At 40.2% G+C, this 15,026-nt stretch overlaps 1 protein-coding gene across 3 annotated transcripts in view; it reads left to right on the top strand.

Moving 5' to 3' along the window:
- chd5 (chromodomain helicase DNA binding protein 5) overlaps positions 1-13,406 on the top strand; it is a 37,879-nt gene extending 24,473 nt beyond the window's left edge. The window contains exons 24-40 of one of the 3 annotated variants that reach the window (XM_085160893.1): positions 49-221; positions 405-579; positions 1,108-1,173; positions 1,308-1,396; positions 1,767-1,900; positions 3,142-3,286; positions 5,357-5,516; positions 5,622-5,701; positions 5,915-6,110; positions 6,199-6,288; positions 6,394-6,537; positions 7,034-7,142; positions 7,344-7,476; positions 7,642-7,837; positions 9,004-9,167; positions 9,836-9,989; positions 10,572-13,406. In XM_085160893.1, the coding sequence (XP_085017019.1) occupies positions 49-221; positions 405-579; positions 1,108-1,173; positions 1,308-1,396; positions 1,767-1,900; positions 3,142-3,286; positions 5,357-5,516; positions 5,622-5,701; positions 5,915-6,110; positions 6,199-6,288; positions 6,394-6,537; positions 7,034-7,142; positions 7,344-7,476; positions 7,642-7,837; positions 9,004-9,167; positions 9,836-9,989; positions 10,572-10,699 (2,336 nt within the window). In that variant the 3' untranslated portion in view covers positions 10,700-13,406. Of the gene's footprint in view, positions 1-48; positions 222-404; positions 580-1,086; positions 1,174-1,307; positions 1,397-1,766; positions 1,901-3,141; positions 3,287-5,356; positions 5,517-5,621; positions 5,702-5,914; positions 6,111-6,198; positions 6,289-6,393; positions 6,538-7,033; positions 7,143-7,343; positions 7,477-7,641; positions 7,838-9,003; positions 9,168-9,835; positions 9,990-10,571 lie in introns of all 3 variants that reach the window. The other 2 variants (XM_085160894.1, XM_085160892.1) reach the window with 2 other exon arrangements.
- The last annotated feature ends 1,620 nt before the right edge of the window (positions 13,407-15,026 follow it).

Raw genomic sequence — 15,026 nt, 5'->3', positions numbered from 1 at the left:
CTCAAAAGCGCCTCCGCTCGTTATTAAGTAAAAGCCTCTCATTAACAGGTGATAACAAAGATGGTGAGGAGGGCAGTGTGATTCACTACGACGATGATGCTATCTCAAAGCTGCTGGACCGCAGCCAGGATGCCACTGAAGACACAGAGATACAGAATATGAATGAGTACCTGAGCTCCTTCAAGGTGGCTCAGTATGTGGTGAAAGAAGAAGATGGAGAGGTGAGATTTTAACCGTCTTCACATCATGTGACATCGTGATAACTGGGGTCGCACACACAAAACCTGTAGATCTCATTTATATCGCAGTTCAATTATTTTGCTCAATACGCTACCTTCGACATGTTTAAAATAGGCCTTGTTTTAGAGGTACTTACGCATGTGACCTAATGTGCTATTATTCAGGAGGAGGTAGAGCGAGAGATCATTAAGCAAGAGGAGAACGTGGATCCGGACTACTGGGAAAAACTCCTTCGCCACCACTATGAGCAGCAGCAGGAAGATCTGGCGCGAAATCTGGGCAAAGGCAAACGCATCCGAAAGCAGGTCAACTACAACGATACAACCCAGGAAGACCAAGGTAGGCTCAAGAGACACATAGAACCTCCCTATCAACAGCAGCATGTCTGCCGAGTTTTATTAGAGAGACAAGAGTGTGGCATTATCTCAAAATGGGATCATTTGGGTGTATCCTCTTCATTGTAACTCTTAGAATTCATTATACTGCCCTAAAGCTCACTTGTACCTCATGCATTTATGTAGTTTTATCAATGGGTGTTAAAGCACCCCTTTTTGCTGTAATTTTGCATGCTCAGCGTCCCGTCGATTGTAGTTGTCCTGCAGTTGAACTTTTATTTAAGAGTGAATAAAGACTTTAAAGCTCATTGTAGCTTAGAGTACACTCAAAGTTAAAGTGATTGTCTGCCATAGTTGCCAACCCTCACTTCACTTCCAGAGGCCTGAAGTGGTACAGTATGTGCATGCCCGACTGTAGTGGTCTGTAGTAATCTGCAGTGCCATGGCGCCCTCAGGTGGCCACCAACAGAAGCGAACGCAATGTACTGTTTCTCTTTGATGTGTGGCTCAGAATGGCAGGATGATCTTTCAGACAATCAGTCGGAGTACTCCGTGGGGTCCGAGGACGAGGACGAAGATTTCGAGGAGAGGCCTGAAGGTAGGCGGCAAAAAACACGATAAGCCACATTTGAATATAAACAAAACAGATTCTTACTGTATTGTTTCTGTCATTATACACGTCCCTACATGCGCCAATCTTTCTGACAATGGACTTTGTTTTGTTCTACGTAGGAGGACGCAGACAATCACGTCGGCAGCTCAAGAGTGAGAAAGACAAACCTCTTCCTCCCTTACTGGCTCGGGTTGGAGGCAGTATCGAGGTATGAATTCCAGGAAGTCCTCGCATATCTTCAAGTGTATTGGCTTACTTTAATTGTTTGTCTTACCAGATCATTTTGTAATCAGTCACTTTAGAATATTTCTTCATTTGAAGAAAATTTGACATTTTTGAGCAGCATGTCAGGAAGCATCACTGCTCTGCAGCTGAGAAATGAGAAATCAGGATCAATAAATTCTCACCCTCTTATTACATTATAAAACATATATCCACAAGTATACTTTAGAACTGTTTTAATGTACAAGGGAATACTTCTTATGTCTTTCTACTGCTTCTTTCTAACTTTTTGAATTCATAACCTCTTTATCTAAAACATCTCTATTACTCTGTTTTCTCATTATCATCATTTCAAGGTCCTTGGGTTCAACGCTCGTCAGAGGAAAGCCTTCCTTAATGCCATCATGCGCTGGGGCATGCCCCCTCAGGATGCTTTCAACTCTCACTGGCTAGTTAGGGACCTGAGAGGGAAGAGTGAGCGCGAGTTCAGGTGAAGCCCTAATATTATTCATTTTTCAACTATGACACAAGTAGCGTTATTTGAATCAGTTATTATTTTGTTTTCACACAGTGCAATTTTTTCTCAAGAGGGGCCTGTCATTATATTAAGTGGCAGCTCTTGGCTCTTTCATCAACTGTTTACACTGTTTGCTAGCCCATGGCAATGCTCCAGATTGCTCATGTCACGTTGGTAAAGGTCGGCCTTGCCAATTTCACTTTAATTTGGAGCAGTGGGAAAGAAAATGCCCACAGGTTGTTAAAACTAAAATTTTATGCCTGCAAATTATAACACGTCACTCCTGTTGCTGCTATTGCAGCCAATAACACCATTGGCAAACCTATTACTTTGACCTTGTTCTCAATCAGTTAGTTGAAGTGATGGCATTATGTTTTACCTATTCAAATACCCCCACAACACTGACATAATGAGCCAGAGGTATGGGCTACGTGTGACATTCGGCAGCACACAAAGCGACTCACTACGCTGCATTAGCATTTACTTCAGCCATCTGCTATGTGTTGATAGTTTCTTTAATAATTAGAGATGACACATCCTATATGTAGTTATGGATACCCATTTTACTAAGCTTCATTAAACAGATCAGAAAATGTTAACCTGTAGCTTACATGCTGATGTAGTGTAACAGTGCACCTGTCTAGTTCACGGTGGCATCTGTGTAGTTTCAGTTTCTAATAGATGTTAACATGTACAACATGGTGAATAAGGCAAATCTAGCATGAAAGGTAGGGTATGTATGTGCTTTAAGCAACAAACATCTTCAGCACTCGCTGTGGTGTTCGGACCGTGTCGAGCGTGTAATAAAAAGCCTGTGAAACGTATATAATCGTCTTTTCCTAAAGAAGAAGCTTTGATGCTGTCAGGAGAGTAGTTCGGGCAGAGTGAGAGTGTGATACACTGACTGAAAATGGGTGTCTCACACTAGGTTTTTTTCTCATGATGCTGTTATTTGGGGAATTCTTAAAAATGTCATGTCGTTTAGTGAGCTGCACAGCAGAAACATGTTTGAGTTCAGAGTGATACATGGCAGTGTGTCACCTCGAAACAGTGAGATTTCTGCCACCAGGGTGTGCATTCTCGAATGACATTAAGATGACAGGAAAGGAGTGCATGTCTGAAAACAAGCTTATTGCTACCTCCCTAGTCGTTAGTAGAGGTTTGAAAATGTGAGGTTGTGCTGGTAACCTTATAGAAATATTTGTGTTCCCTAGGGCCTACGTGTCTCTGTTCATGAGACATTTATGTGAGCCGGGGGCAGATGGAGCAGAGACCTTTGCCGATGGAGTCCCTCGCGAGGGCCTGTCTCGTCAGCATGTTCTTACCAGGATCGGAGTCATGTCCCTTGTCAGGAAAAAGGTACCGATTATTCAGCCAAAGAAATTTTCTTCCCTTGCTGGAACATTGAGATTACAAAAAGTAGGTCAGCCCATCTTGGAAGCAGCCTAAGCGGTGGCGGGGGGGTAATCTTTGGGTACAAACTTTTTCCTGCTTTGAACATCATGCATATTCCAAAATAAGATGTTTTTTGGAGATTTGTAGGCAGTGAATACATCTGAGACTGAAGTGAATGAAGATTTGTATGTAAAGTGTTTAGAAAGGTTAGAAAGTTATTAAATACAGTTTCCACAATTATATTCGCCAATGTAGGATCACAGGCTAATACTACTTTTTCTTTATATTATACAGTACTGTGCAAATCTCTTGAGCCACCCTTGATTTCTTACCTTCTTACAATTCTTACAAATTGTCACGGAAAAGAGGGACCCAGGTGCGGTTCTTCTTCACAGAAACACAGTGCGTTTATTTACAGTGAAACAGACAGGTAAGTCCAACAATTCACTCAAAAGTGCAATTTTCCAATCGTGCTCGTCCCTTGCTCCCAGTGCGTTCCGTGTTGTAACTCCCTTAGTGTGTGTGCTCCCCAACTCGCTTCTCCGCTCGCCCCTCCTGGAGGAAGAAGGAAAATCCACCGTTAGCCACACGCTCGCCGAATAACAAGCTCACATTGCTCGCACGGACTATACCAGTTCGGAGTAATAATCCCACGTCGACTGTCACCGCGAGTCCAGGTTAAATACCTCTTTCTAGCCGGGAGGAATGATTACCAACGGCTGGTCAGGTAATCAGCTGCAGGTGGCCGGCAACAGCAAAGAGGGACTCCCAATGACGACAGTCGCCAGGACACGCCTCTCCCACGGCGCACACTTCCGTAAACAGCCTCGAGGACCGGGGAGGGAGAAGCAAACACACACAGAAAACATACACACAAGCAGGGTCGTCCGGAAGGACCGTCCGACCGTGACACAAATGGTCCTTTACAATAGTTTAACCTTTTAACACTGACCTATGAATAATTTAATCATAAAAACACACCAAACTCAAGGGATGGAGGGACCAAAGAAGTCATATGGATGGCATCCAGATGAAGAGACTCTCAATGACTTCTTCAGTCACTTGGAAATCACTAAAAGTTTGATTATGTTCATCTGGACTCTGTTTCCAGATAAACAGAATGAACTTTCTGGGATTTCCTTACCTGAATTATTGATCCCGCATCGAGATCTTGACTCACTTGGGCAAGAACTGCCTAAAACTGGCATGTGAGTACAAGCAAACAGCACGTACATCACTCTTGGATCAGTGATGAAATGTTGTTTCAAATTTCTGAGGTCCTTCAAGAAGCCTGGAAAACTATTCCTGAACACTACTTAAGTAAATTAGAAGAAAGTTGCCTAAGAGAATTTAGGCTTTGTTGAAGAATAAAGGTGATCATACCAAATATTGACTTTCAGGCTCATTTGAACCGTTAACCTTTCTAACTGTCTGTCTTTATATGTTTCATTTCCAAGTAGGTTAACAGGTGTTTTAATAAATTGTTGCACCAGTTTTAACAACAAAATATAAAGAAGTTATGACGAGCTTGGCACTTTTGCACACTACTGTATAAAGCAAATAAAAATAGCTATATTAATTAATTTATTTAAATCTATACATAGTAAACTTGTAGCCTTTATTTGTAGTATTAAAGTAATTAAAAGTATAACATTAGTGTATTACATGCTCAAGTACTACAGATAGAGACTAGCAAGTAGCTACAACTGGCAGAATACAGCTCTTCCCTTATGAGAGCTACAGTTTAAAATTAGATTTTCTATTAATGTTTTTGTGCATGGCCTGTGGCAAATAAAGTTTTGAAAAACGTGTTGAAAAACCGAGTTGCCATGATAACTAGGCTAAGTTTGAAGTTAAAATGAGCTGGTCCATCTGGCTTGAGCCAGAATTAATATTTTACTAGTGCTTAATTATGCTACATGTACTTTATAATTTTATAATAGAGTTCTTCCTAATGCCTTATATAAAGAAAGTAGGACAGTGAAAGTATAGAATGTTCTTTTTATTACAGTTGAATCTCTTTTTTTACTGTAGGTACAAGAGTTTGAGCATGTAAATGGGAAGTTAAGCTCTCCTGATCTGATTCCCATTGGAATGGAGCTGAAGAAACTGAATGAGAGTGTATCCTCTGATCCCAACACGCCTGTGCCAGCCAGCCCTGTGGCTACTCAGCCCAGCACTCCTATCCCACAAGGTCTGCTTTGATCATGTTCTGTTTTCCTCTAAATGTTAAAGTAAAGTTCGTGCTGTATCACTTTGTGACTGCAAATGAGCTGAGTTGTTGTTTTCTGGAATGCAGAAAAAACTGAGTCTTTCTTGGGTACTGCGGAGGACAAGGAAGCCACAGAGCCAGAGAGCAAGAAACTGTCAGAGCAGGAAGTGAGTCCTTTTTTCTCTCCCTTTAACCACCACTTTCTTTCTTTTCTCCTTTATTGTCTTGTCCATCATCTCATGGGTCATCACACTGTAACCATAACTCATCATTCTCAGAAGACGCTTGTCAAACTCCGACACCTTTTAACTTGTCTTTTTTTGCCCTTTACCGACTCTATCCTTTCTCCCTCTGTTGTCCTGTCTGTTTTCCCTCGGCAGGCTTCCACTGTTGAGCCAGCATCTGCACCCGAGAAGGCAACTGACAGTGACGAGAACAAGGGCAACTCAGAGGAGAAAACAGGAGATGAGAGGAACAGAACCGAGTCGCCCTCCACAAAGACGGAGCCATCTGCTAACCCAAAAGAGCCAGCTTTCAAACAGTCCGAAGCGCAATCCACTATCACCTCACCTAAGAGTGAGCGGTTTATGATCTGTGTACTTCAGATTTTACTCATCTGCAAGGCTGTGCTTTGTTTATTCATTCTTTTTTCTTCGATCCTCAGTGGAGCCATGCAAAGAAACCGAAAAGTCCTCGGAAAAAGGAGACACTGATTCTCCTCTGGCAAAAACTGAAGACAAGGAAAATAAACCAGGTAAACGTGCTATGACTCCTTAAATTTAAGATGGAGGATTATTCTGCTATATACACCACTATATACACCGCAGATATTTATTTTAATTAATTGTAACCTTTGCAGATGATGTAAAGAGTGAAGACGCATTAGAGGGTCGAATAAATGGAGACAAGGACACTTTGGATGAGATGGACGAGGGCAGGAAGGAAGACAAAAATGGATTCAAAGCAAAGTTCATGTTTAATATTGCTGACGGAGGTTTTACAGGTAAGAATCAATCCGATTTATGTTATTTGTCCTTAATATACCTGATGCTGACTGACCAGGTGTCACCTGGAGTACTCTGGTCACATTCCTCCTTCATATCGACATATTAGATATGAGATAAAGCTGATCAATTAGACTCTGAGTTCACAAAGTCACTGACAAATGTTGTGTCACTGGGAGAAATTGTCACTTAAAACCTCATCATAGAAGTCTTCTGAGTCTGATTTTCTGAGACTATCCATATCGTCAGACTGTAGAGGGAAGTCTGCACCTTGTAAATAGATATTCTTTCTCTTCCCACTTTTCCTCCCGTGTTTTCTTTGGTTTACTCAGAATCTCTACTGCAGGTTATTTCAGGTGTCACGCTGATTTATCTTTGTTTTGATATAAGTTTTGTTTGTGTTTATATGCTCTTATTTCTCTTTACGTGTTACAGACATATGGGATATTACTTTGTATTTTTGTAAGAACCCTGTTTTTATTTTTACGCCGTCAGAGCTGCACACCCTCTGGCAGACTGAAGAGCGAGCAGCGCTGTCTTCTGGAAAGATGCATGACATCTGGCACCGTCGCCATGACTACTGGCTGTTGGCTGGCATCGTGACGTATCCTTTCTTCCAGAGTGAGGAGCGAGAAGCATATGGCAGAGCAATGTAATTACTTATGACAGAAGTAGCTGCGGAGCTGATATTTACAAAATGTGAGGATGATGTAAAACTACGCTTTCCTGCTTCCTCTTTATTTGAAGAATTTTATGAGGTTTTTCTCGCTCCCATTTGCTTTCTTTGACCGTGAATTTATCTCAGACATGGCTACGCTCGCTGGCAAGACATTCAGAATGATCCACGTTATGCGATTCTTAATGAGCCTTTCAAGACCGAGATGCATAAGGGCAACTACTTAGAAATGAAGAACAAATTCCTGGCTCGCCGCTTTAAGGCAAGTGTGGAGTTTTTTGTTTTTGTTTTTAAAAAAAACTCCAGAAAAATAACAATAACAAATTTTTCACATATTACAATCTGAATACAAATGGAACCAGTTTGCATCTCCCTGCTATGTCTGCATTTCATACACACTTCTCTTTGTTACTTTGCCTCACTGTAGTTGTTAGAGCAGGCTCTGGTGATCGAGGAGCAGCTGAGGCGGGCGGCTTACCTGAATATGACCCAGGACCCGAGTCACCCTGCCATGGCACTCAACACTCGCTTTGCCGAGGTGGAATGTCTGGCCGAGTCCCACCAGCACCTGTCCAAAGAGTCTCTGGCTGGGAACAAACCTGCCAACGCCGTGCTGCACAAAGGTCCGCAGCCCAGTGTCAAAAACAGCAACAGTTTAACCTGGCAAGATTCAGCTACCCAGTGCTGATAAATAGCTTTTTGTGATGCAAAGTAACTGGTTTGTTTGTGCTTTGTTCTGTTTCAAATCAGATGCAGGAGGAGATATTAACTTGAAACTCCCTAAAATCTTCCTAGAATTACCAGCACTTCACTGTTTTTTAACTGAGACAGTATATTTTATGAAATAAATAGTATTTGTGTTTCTTTCACAGTGTGCTGTGTTGTTAGAATCAGAATACTAATACCAGAGTAAATGATGTGGTCACAGTTGCTCCAAGACAGTAAGAACACTAAGGAACAAGTTAAAACGCCAATATAAAAAATTACAAATGTTGCAAACAATTGCAAAATAGCTCCAATAATACAAACAGCTCTACGTATGTCATTCAGTGGTGCATTTAGGTCACCTCAGTCTCTCACTGAGCGTGCTCCTGTGGCTGGCCAGCGTGTCATGGAGTGGGTGGGTGGGTTAGAAGAGATTTATAACACGTGAAAAAAACGTCTGCAGTTACACTTTAAAAAGTCTTTTTTTATGTTATTTGAAACAGTGTCAATGTCATTTCACTAATTACTAGTACACAAAAGCTATTTTAACCTGTTAATAATATATGCTTTGTTTCCAAATGGAGACAGCAGTCAATTCCATCCATCCAGACAGTAAACAGGATGCCAAAGGAAGCATTTTCAGATATTTCCACTCCACTGTTTTGTGAAGAGCTTCTAAAAGGCAGCCAGTAAATATCCTGTTTGACACAGTGGCTTCATTTTATGTTAATTTGACTCACCATTAAAACATGCTTACAGTGATTAGTAGGATGAAAGTTTGGGAAGAGGCCAAAGACTGATTGAAACTGAGGCGTTAAAATGTTATCGTTTCAAAATGATGCTGACTGTGACCCTCACCAATTTGTCTGCCAGTGAAAAATGTTTTGGCATTTAGTTCTTGGCACTTGTTAATTTCAGGTCCTGGAACAAACAAATTAGCTTTTTTTAATTATTTGAGGTTCACACTAATTATGTCAAGGGTGTTGGAAAAGTTTTACATGCATTTTCCCGACATTTTATCTAAATCATTCTTTTAATACTAACATAAGTGAAACTGCTCTTGTGTGTGTTCGTGCTCTTGCAGTGCTGAACCAGCTGGAGGAACTTCTGAGTGACATGAAAGCAGATGTGACACGACTGCCCAACATGCTGTCCAGGATCCCACCGGTGTCGGCGAGGCTGCAGATGTCTGAGCGGAGCATCCTGAGCCGCCTCACCAGCCGAGGCAATGAACCTCCACCGCAGCAGGTGAGACGGAGCGTGGTTGTCAAGGAGATCAGGTGGTTTTAGAAAGCTTAAAAAAATGGAATTAAAGTTATTTGAGCTCATTTCTTGTAAAACAGGTTAAGGCTCAAAAGTGGGCAACTTGGCTAAATAAATTTAAGAAAAAGGAAAAGCTGTGTCCCAAAACCTTTGAAGTTCTCCGTTGTCGCAACTACACAGCCACACTATTCCTTTGAAATCTCAAACTTAGGCTCACTATTCCCCACGGAAGATTTCCCTCAGGTGCGATATGGGGAAAGAAAAATCTCCCTTAAGTTGTTTACTTTCACCACTGTGCTCCACATTTTGCTCCCAGAGGAGAAAAAATTGTGTCTTTACTTTCCTCTCTGCTGTAGAGTGTGTATTTTGTTCTGTTATACAAGGGATCATTTCAGCCAAGTAGTCTCTGTGGCCATATGCTCTGACAGTCTTTTTTTGGTTGTTATGACAACGCTTTCCTGACCATGACACAGTCGACACACTTCCCTCCGCTTTTATCTGTCTTTACTTTGCTGGTGTAGAAAGAAAACTTCTCTGACAGAGCAACTCAAGGCTTTTAAGTGCTGTATAGTAGAAAAAAACTCATACTGAATACCTGCTGTAATCACAAAGATGTTTACAGCAGGATGACTAATCCTTTGTGTGTGTTTCAGCCATTTAGTCCAGGTGGGTTTGGCTGCTCCCAGATGTACAGCGGCAGTTTTGGAGGCGGATTCAGAGGACCAGGCGGACAGCCTATGGTTAACTATAGTCAGATGCCCTTAGGACCTTACGTCAGCGGTAACAATCAACATTTTGCACTATATTGTATGTGACACACAACACAGGTGGCATTTCAATTTCATGTGCAATAGGCTGAGAGATTACATGTACAGTAAATGATGTCACCTTGGCAAATATGCAATAAAAAGCTACAAGCAAAAGTCTACATATGTTTGCAGAAGCACTAGTTTTCTTAGATAAGGCAAGTGATTGTTAAGGATCATTTTAATTAATCAAGAATCCATGTTAATCAACTTATTGTCATTGTTCTTGCCATCCTTACTTAATGCTAATAGGCAGTCATTTAAGAGTAGAAACATTAGTAGAAACCCACAGGTTTTAAACAGTCACATTAGCTAAAATCTTCCCACATCACTGCAGATGTCCATTGTGCACTTTGGCCTATGACCTAGCTTTATAAATAGCTAGTCATAGAGCTTTAATTTGTCATTGAGCTAATTTTTGTTTTGTTTTTTAAGAAAGATTTAGAATTTACTGACTTTGTTTTGCCTTTAAACAACTGTCTCATACCATCTGGCAAAATTCTCATTGTGCTTTAAAAATGTAAACATTCACATTCATATTGTTTCAATGAACCACAAAAAAAAAGATCTCTTCTCTTTTCAGTCTCCTCTAATGGCCCCCCACCCCCCACAAGCCATCTGGACAAGAAGTCACTTGACTCCTTGAGGGACGTGGCTACGCCTGACCTCAAATCAGGCAAACCTAGTGATGTCATCTGTATTGAGGACTAGACCAGCTCTGTAACACTGACCTCAGGTCAGAAACTCCCAGGGATGGAATCTCAATGGATGACTACTGACCAACTCCTACGCCACTCTCTCCTTGTTCTCTCGCTCCTTCCTAACTCCAGATCTAAAAGTCAAGCTCTCTTCTCTCTACAGATAAGGCAATTAACTTTTTAATGCAGACATATGTATCTTAACAATTGCACTTTTATCTTTAAAGAATCCTATAGAAGTATTTCAGTAGATGTTTGCTTTTGTTTACCTGTGATGGAAAGCTGCAGATTAGGAAGGAAAATGCAGCTTCTTTGAAAAGAGGAATTTTTTTTTCTTTCGCTCTGCACTACAGTGGAAGACTCAAGCAAGTCGGTGGCACTGAGTTCCTGACGCGCTTGATTGGGGCTCATTCTGATTCTGGAATGTGTGTTTTATTTGCGCCAGCCTCAATTCTTTTCATCTGCATACACTCAGTTGCTTTTACTCATCTGCCTATTTACTGTACACTGTGACTGTGCTCCCCCGGAGCTTGTCCCCTGTGAAGAGTGGAGTCGTCGAGGATGTCTACAGTCATAGCTTGATAAGAGATTGCTTTTTGAAGGCCAGTATTGTTATTTTAAATAAACTTGTGTTTTGTCATTCATGTTGTAACCTGTGAAGAAAATATTGATTTGAAAGCATCAAGAACTATTAACATGTATGCAGTAGCTGGACACAGGCTTTTGGAGAATCCTCTAAAGACTGCCACCTGCTGGTAATTTTAAGAAAGTAATTTCTGCTAAACCTGCAGGGAGACTTGACTGCAGTACCTGGGAACATTGGCCTCTTGTACTGTATATACTGAGAGACTGCTGTTTATTTTACCTCACATATGTCTAATGATAGTGAACACATGTAAACATACATGGATGAAATCAGAAGCCTGGCTTAGTGTTGTACATGAAAATCAAGTGAGAGAAACTTTGGGAGTGGCAAGAATGATTTTTAATGCATTTTAGAGAAGACTGAGTATTTCTGTGTATGGTACAATATTTGTGATTCTTTCTATATTTGAATGTTAGTAGTGGCTGTAGAGCTTAACCCTGGGGCCATGACCGGTGGGACTTCATTGTAAACAGGGACCCATCTGGTACATCCACATACAGGGCTTCAGTGTTACCGAGACCAGAGTCCTGAATGGAGGGTGGAGTTTTATCCCTCTTATATCCCAGGGACTTTCCCAGTTCCCTTTTAATTGTTAGGACTAAATAAGAACACATGTGCTTATGGTGCAATGTCACCTCAAGTTTAACATTTGATGCAGACTGCGCTTTTGTTTGCTTCTCTTTTTGTTGAGGTTAAATCTAATGTTTTTGGTCACTTGGTGCCATTAAAGGATATGATCCAGAATGATTTGTTCTTGTTGCAGTGCATTTCCTCCGCAGAGGTTAAGACTGTAAATTGTGGTGTTACAGTCAAAGCTTTTCATTTGAAGTAATATTCTCTGTGTATCAGCATTCGAGGACCATCATTGCTCTTAGATGATGTCGTCACTTTCAGCCTCCTTAGTAACAGTGTACGTGGTCATTTATTGCTTTACCCGGTGATAAGGCTACTACATGTTTACTCATTCCATCTACTATGTTGTGCTAAAGTGACTGTGCACCTGGTAAAACAGTCTTTTTATAAATTCACACGTATTTAATTTTCTATTAACACACTGCAAGAATATTAGGTCTAAATGTACAAATCTTTTTTTTTTCTTTTTCCAATGATATGTTTGTATTATGATTATTATTATGCCATTGCCAAGGCACTTATTTGAAAATGCTGAAAGAATAATTGCTATTGACTAATCTAAAGTGAAGAAATAGTGATTTATGGTGAGTGTATATCCTTACTCTGTTTTTTGCCAGTTCAAATGGTTGTCCTTAGGTGCTCTCTTCTGATTCCCTCTTCATTTTTCCAGCTTGTATCGCACTCATCGTTTCTCGAAATGCTTTGACTTAAAAGTCAAATTCAAAACATTACAATTTGGAAAGCATCATGAGACTAATCTTGAGTGCACTACGCTTTTTTAGTGTGAATCGATGCTGTTTCCGTTACCGTTTTTGTTCATGCCAGCAACTACTTGACCATGACATGGATGGTTGACAGACAGAACCTCAGAAACATGTAAATACTTGTTGAAATTGAAAGATTTTTCAGAGATAAGTCCATGTCATATAGATTTTTGTATTAAACTGAAAAAGATGAATGTTTACTGGATGGTGTTGCCATAGAACTGCTATGTGCACCGTATGTGCTCATCAATCAAAAACTTGTCCTTTTCCTCTGGAACTGTGACCATGAGATGACGTCGAAAAACACAATACTTCACTGAAATGCAATCAAACTGAAGTCAGTATGAATGTAATGTCTGTTAAAAAGGCTTCAGTCTAATATTACCAATATGTTAACAATGTATGCACATGCTTATTAATGTGGCTTCAAAAGCTACCAAAAGACCCTGTTAAAAGGCACCTTTGTTGCAGTGAATGCACAGCATGTGAAGCGTTTGATGGTTCACTTTTGGGAGGTGGTGGTATATCAGGCATTTACAGACAATGAGCGCCAAGCAGTGTTATGGTACTGATATTTGTGCTGTATAGCAGTTGAATGAAAAAGTGAATTGTCATCTTTTTATTTGTATTCTGTGTATTTGTTCAATGTGTTTTAATAAATCTTCTGAACAACAGAATATTTTCTGGTCAGTTCTTGCCCTGTACTCAGTCTGGAGACAGCTGAAGAAGCATGTAGATAAATAACTGAGCTGAGGATTTCATAATCAAAGCGAATGACATTTGTCTACACTTCACCTCACACATTACAGTGTGTTCATATGCAGCGACCTCTAGCACATGTCACAATGTGCATGAGCTTGCAGAACTGCAAATGTGATTATTGTCAGAAATAGAAATACTGAAGTACTCAGACTGAAAAAAGAAAGCCAAAATATTAAGTGAATGAATGAATGAATGTAACAATAAAAAGTAAAAGTCTGATACAGGACTATCAAACACAGAGTCCAAGAGGCAACTGGCCCACCGAAGGGTTGAACCTGGCCCCTGAAATGGCGAATGTTAAAACTGTCATCAAGTCAATGAAAATGTACTTTCAAAAAAATGTAGTCATATTGTAAAATCATTTTGTCCAAAAACACTCTGGATGTGTGTTTGTAGATCTGCTGTGATTGGTGATGCATATAACAATATAATAATCTGGCTTATTAAACTAAATGGGTGTTTACCTGTATTTCTTGTCATTATAGAAAGCTCACTTAAAGTCAAACTGGGTCATTGAACTTAAGGGAGTTTGATCACCCTGGTGCAATTCAAATTGAGTACCTTTATTTATGATACTTGAAGCCTATTTAATATTAATGATGGTGTTTATTTTGTTAAGTAATTATGAATGCTGATAGTTTGTGTTTAACATGGTCCTAAGATGCTTCCATTGTGATACTAACACACCAGTTCCCTATGTTGTTTCAGATATTCACTGTAGTGCATCCTGGACACATTGCCAAAACATGACAGGGCTAGCGCAGACAGATGACACACTCTCTGTGGCTGATTTAGAATAACCAGTTACCCTAAATTGCATGTAATTTGGTCTGTGGTCACCAAGACATAAAATGTGCACGTATAGAATCATCAGTCAAATTTGATTTAAAAAGAAAAAAGAAAAGAAAATATATTTTTTGGTGTGATTTCCCATTACCCACAGATTTCAGTTCAGGATTCTTTGAGTGCCATCTCTGTCTCATATTGTCAAAAGTTGTGTATCAAAATGTCTAGCGTTAAAACAAACCCATATAAAAATTGCTATTAAAATAAGTCCATATTTTTTGTTTTTTAGAATGCAACGGATTATTTCCCATCTTCTCAATGTGTCTAACCTAAACAAAAATAATAATAAAGAAAGTATATACATTTATGTTCAATTCAGGTAATAGACTGCTTCTTTAAAGTCCGTATTAAAGCCTTATATAAACGCACCTTAAACACACAGGCTGTGTGTGGTGTGGGGGGAACACAAGGATTATAGTATTAAGCATTACTTTGCTGGAGAACCAAATGTATTTTTTTATCTATTGTTTCAATTCAACCGGCTGCCTAGCACAGACACCTTCATCCCACACGGAAGTGCTGTGAGATAGCGTTGCCCCTAATTCCTCTAGTCCAACCCCTTTCTGTCTGAATCTCGCCCCTGATTGGTGAAAATATCATCCCCTAGGATTTCATTGGCTGCATGCTTGCCTTTGTCAATCTGCTATTGGTCAGTTGTGACTGAGAACCCTCACCCCGCTTTGTGCCGC

Source organism: Neolamprologus multifasciatus, chromosome 5 (genome assembly GCF_963576455.1).
Source record: "Neolamprologus multifasciatus chromosome 5, fNeoMul1.2, whole genome shotgun sequence".
In the NCBI taxonomy this organism is placed as follows: domain Eukaryota; kingdom Metazoa; phylum Chordata; class Actinopteri; order Cichliformes; family Cichlidae; genus Neolamprologus; species Neolamprologus multifasciatus.
The sequence above is the reverse complement of the archived record's forward strand: the minus strand, read 5'-3'. Positions and strand labels throughout refer to the sequence as shown.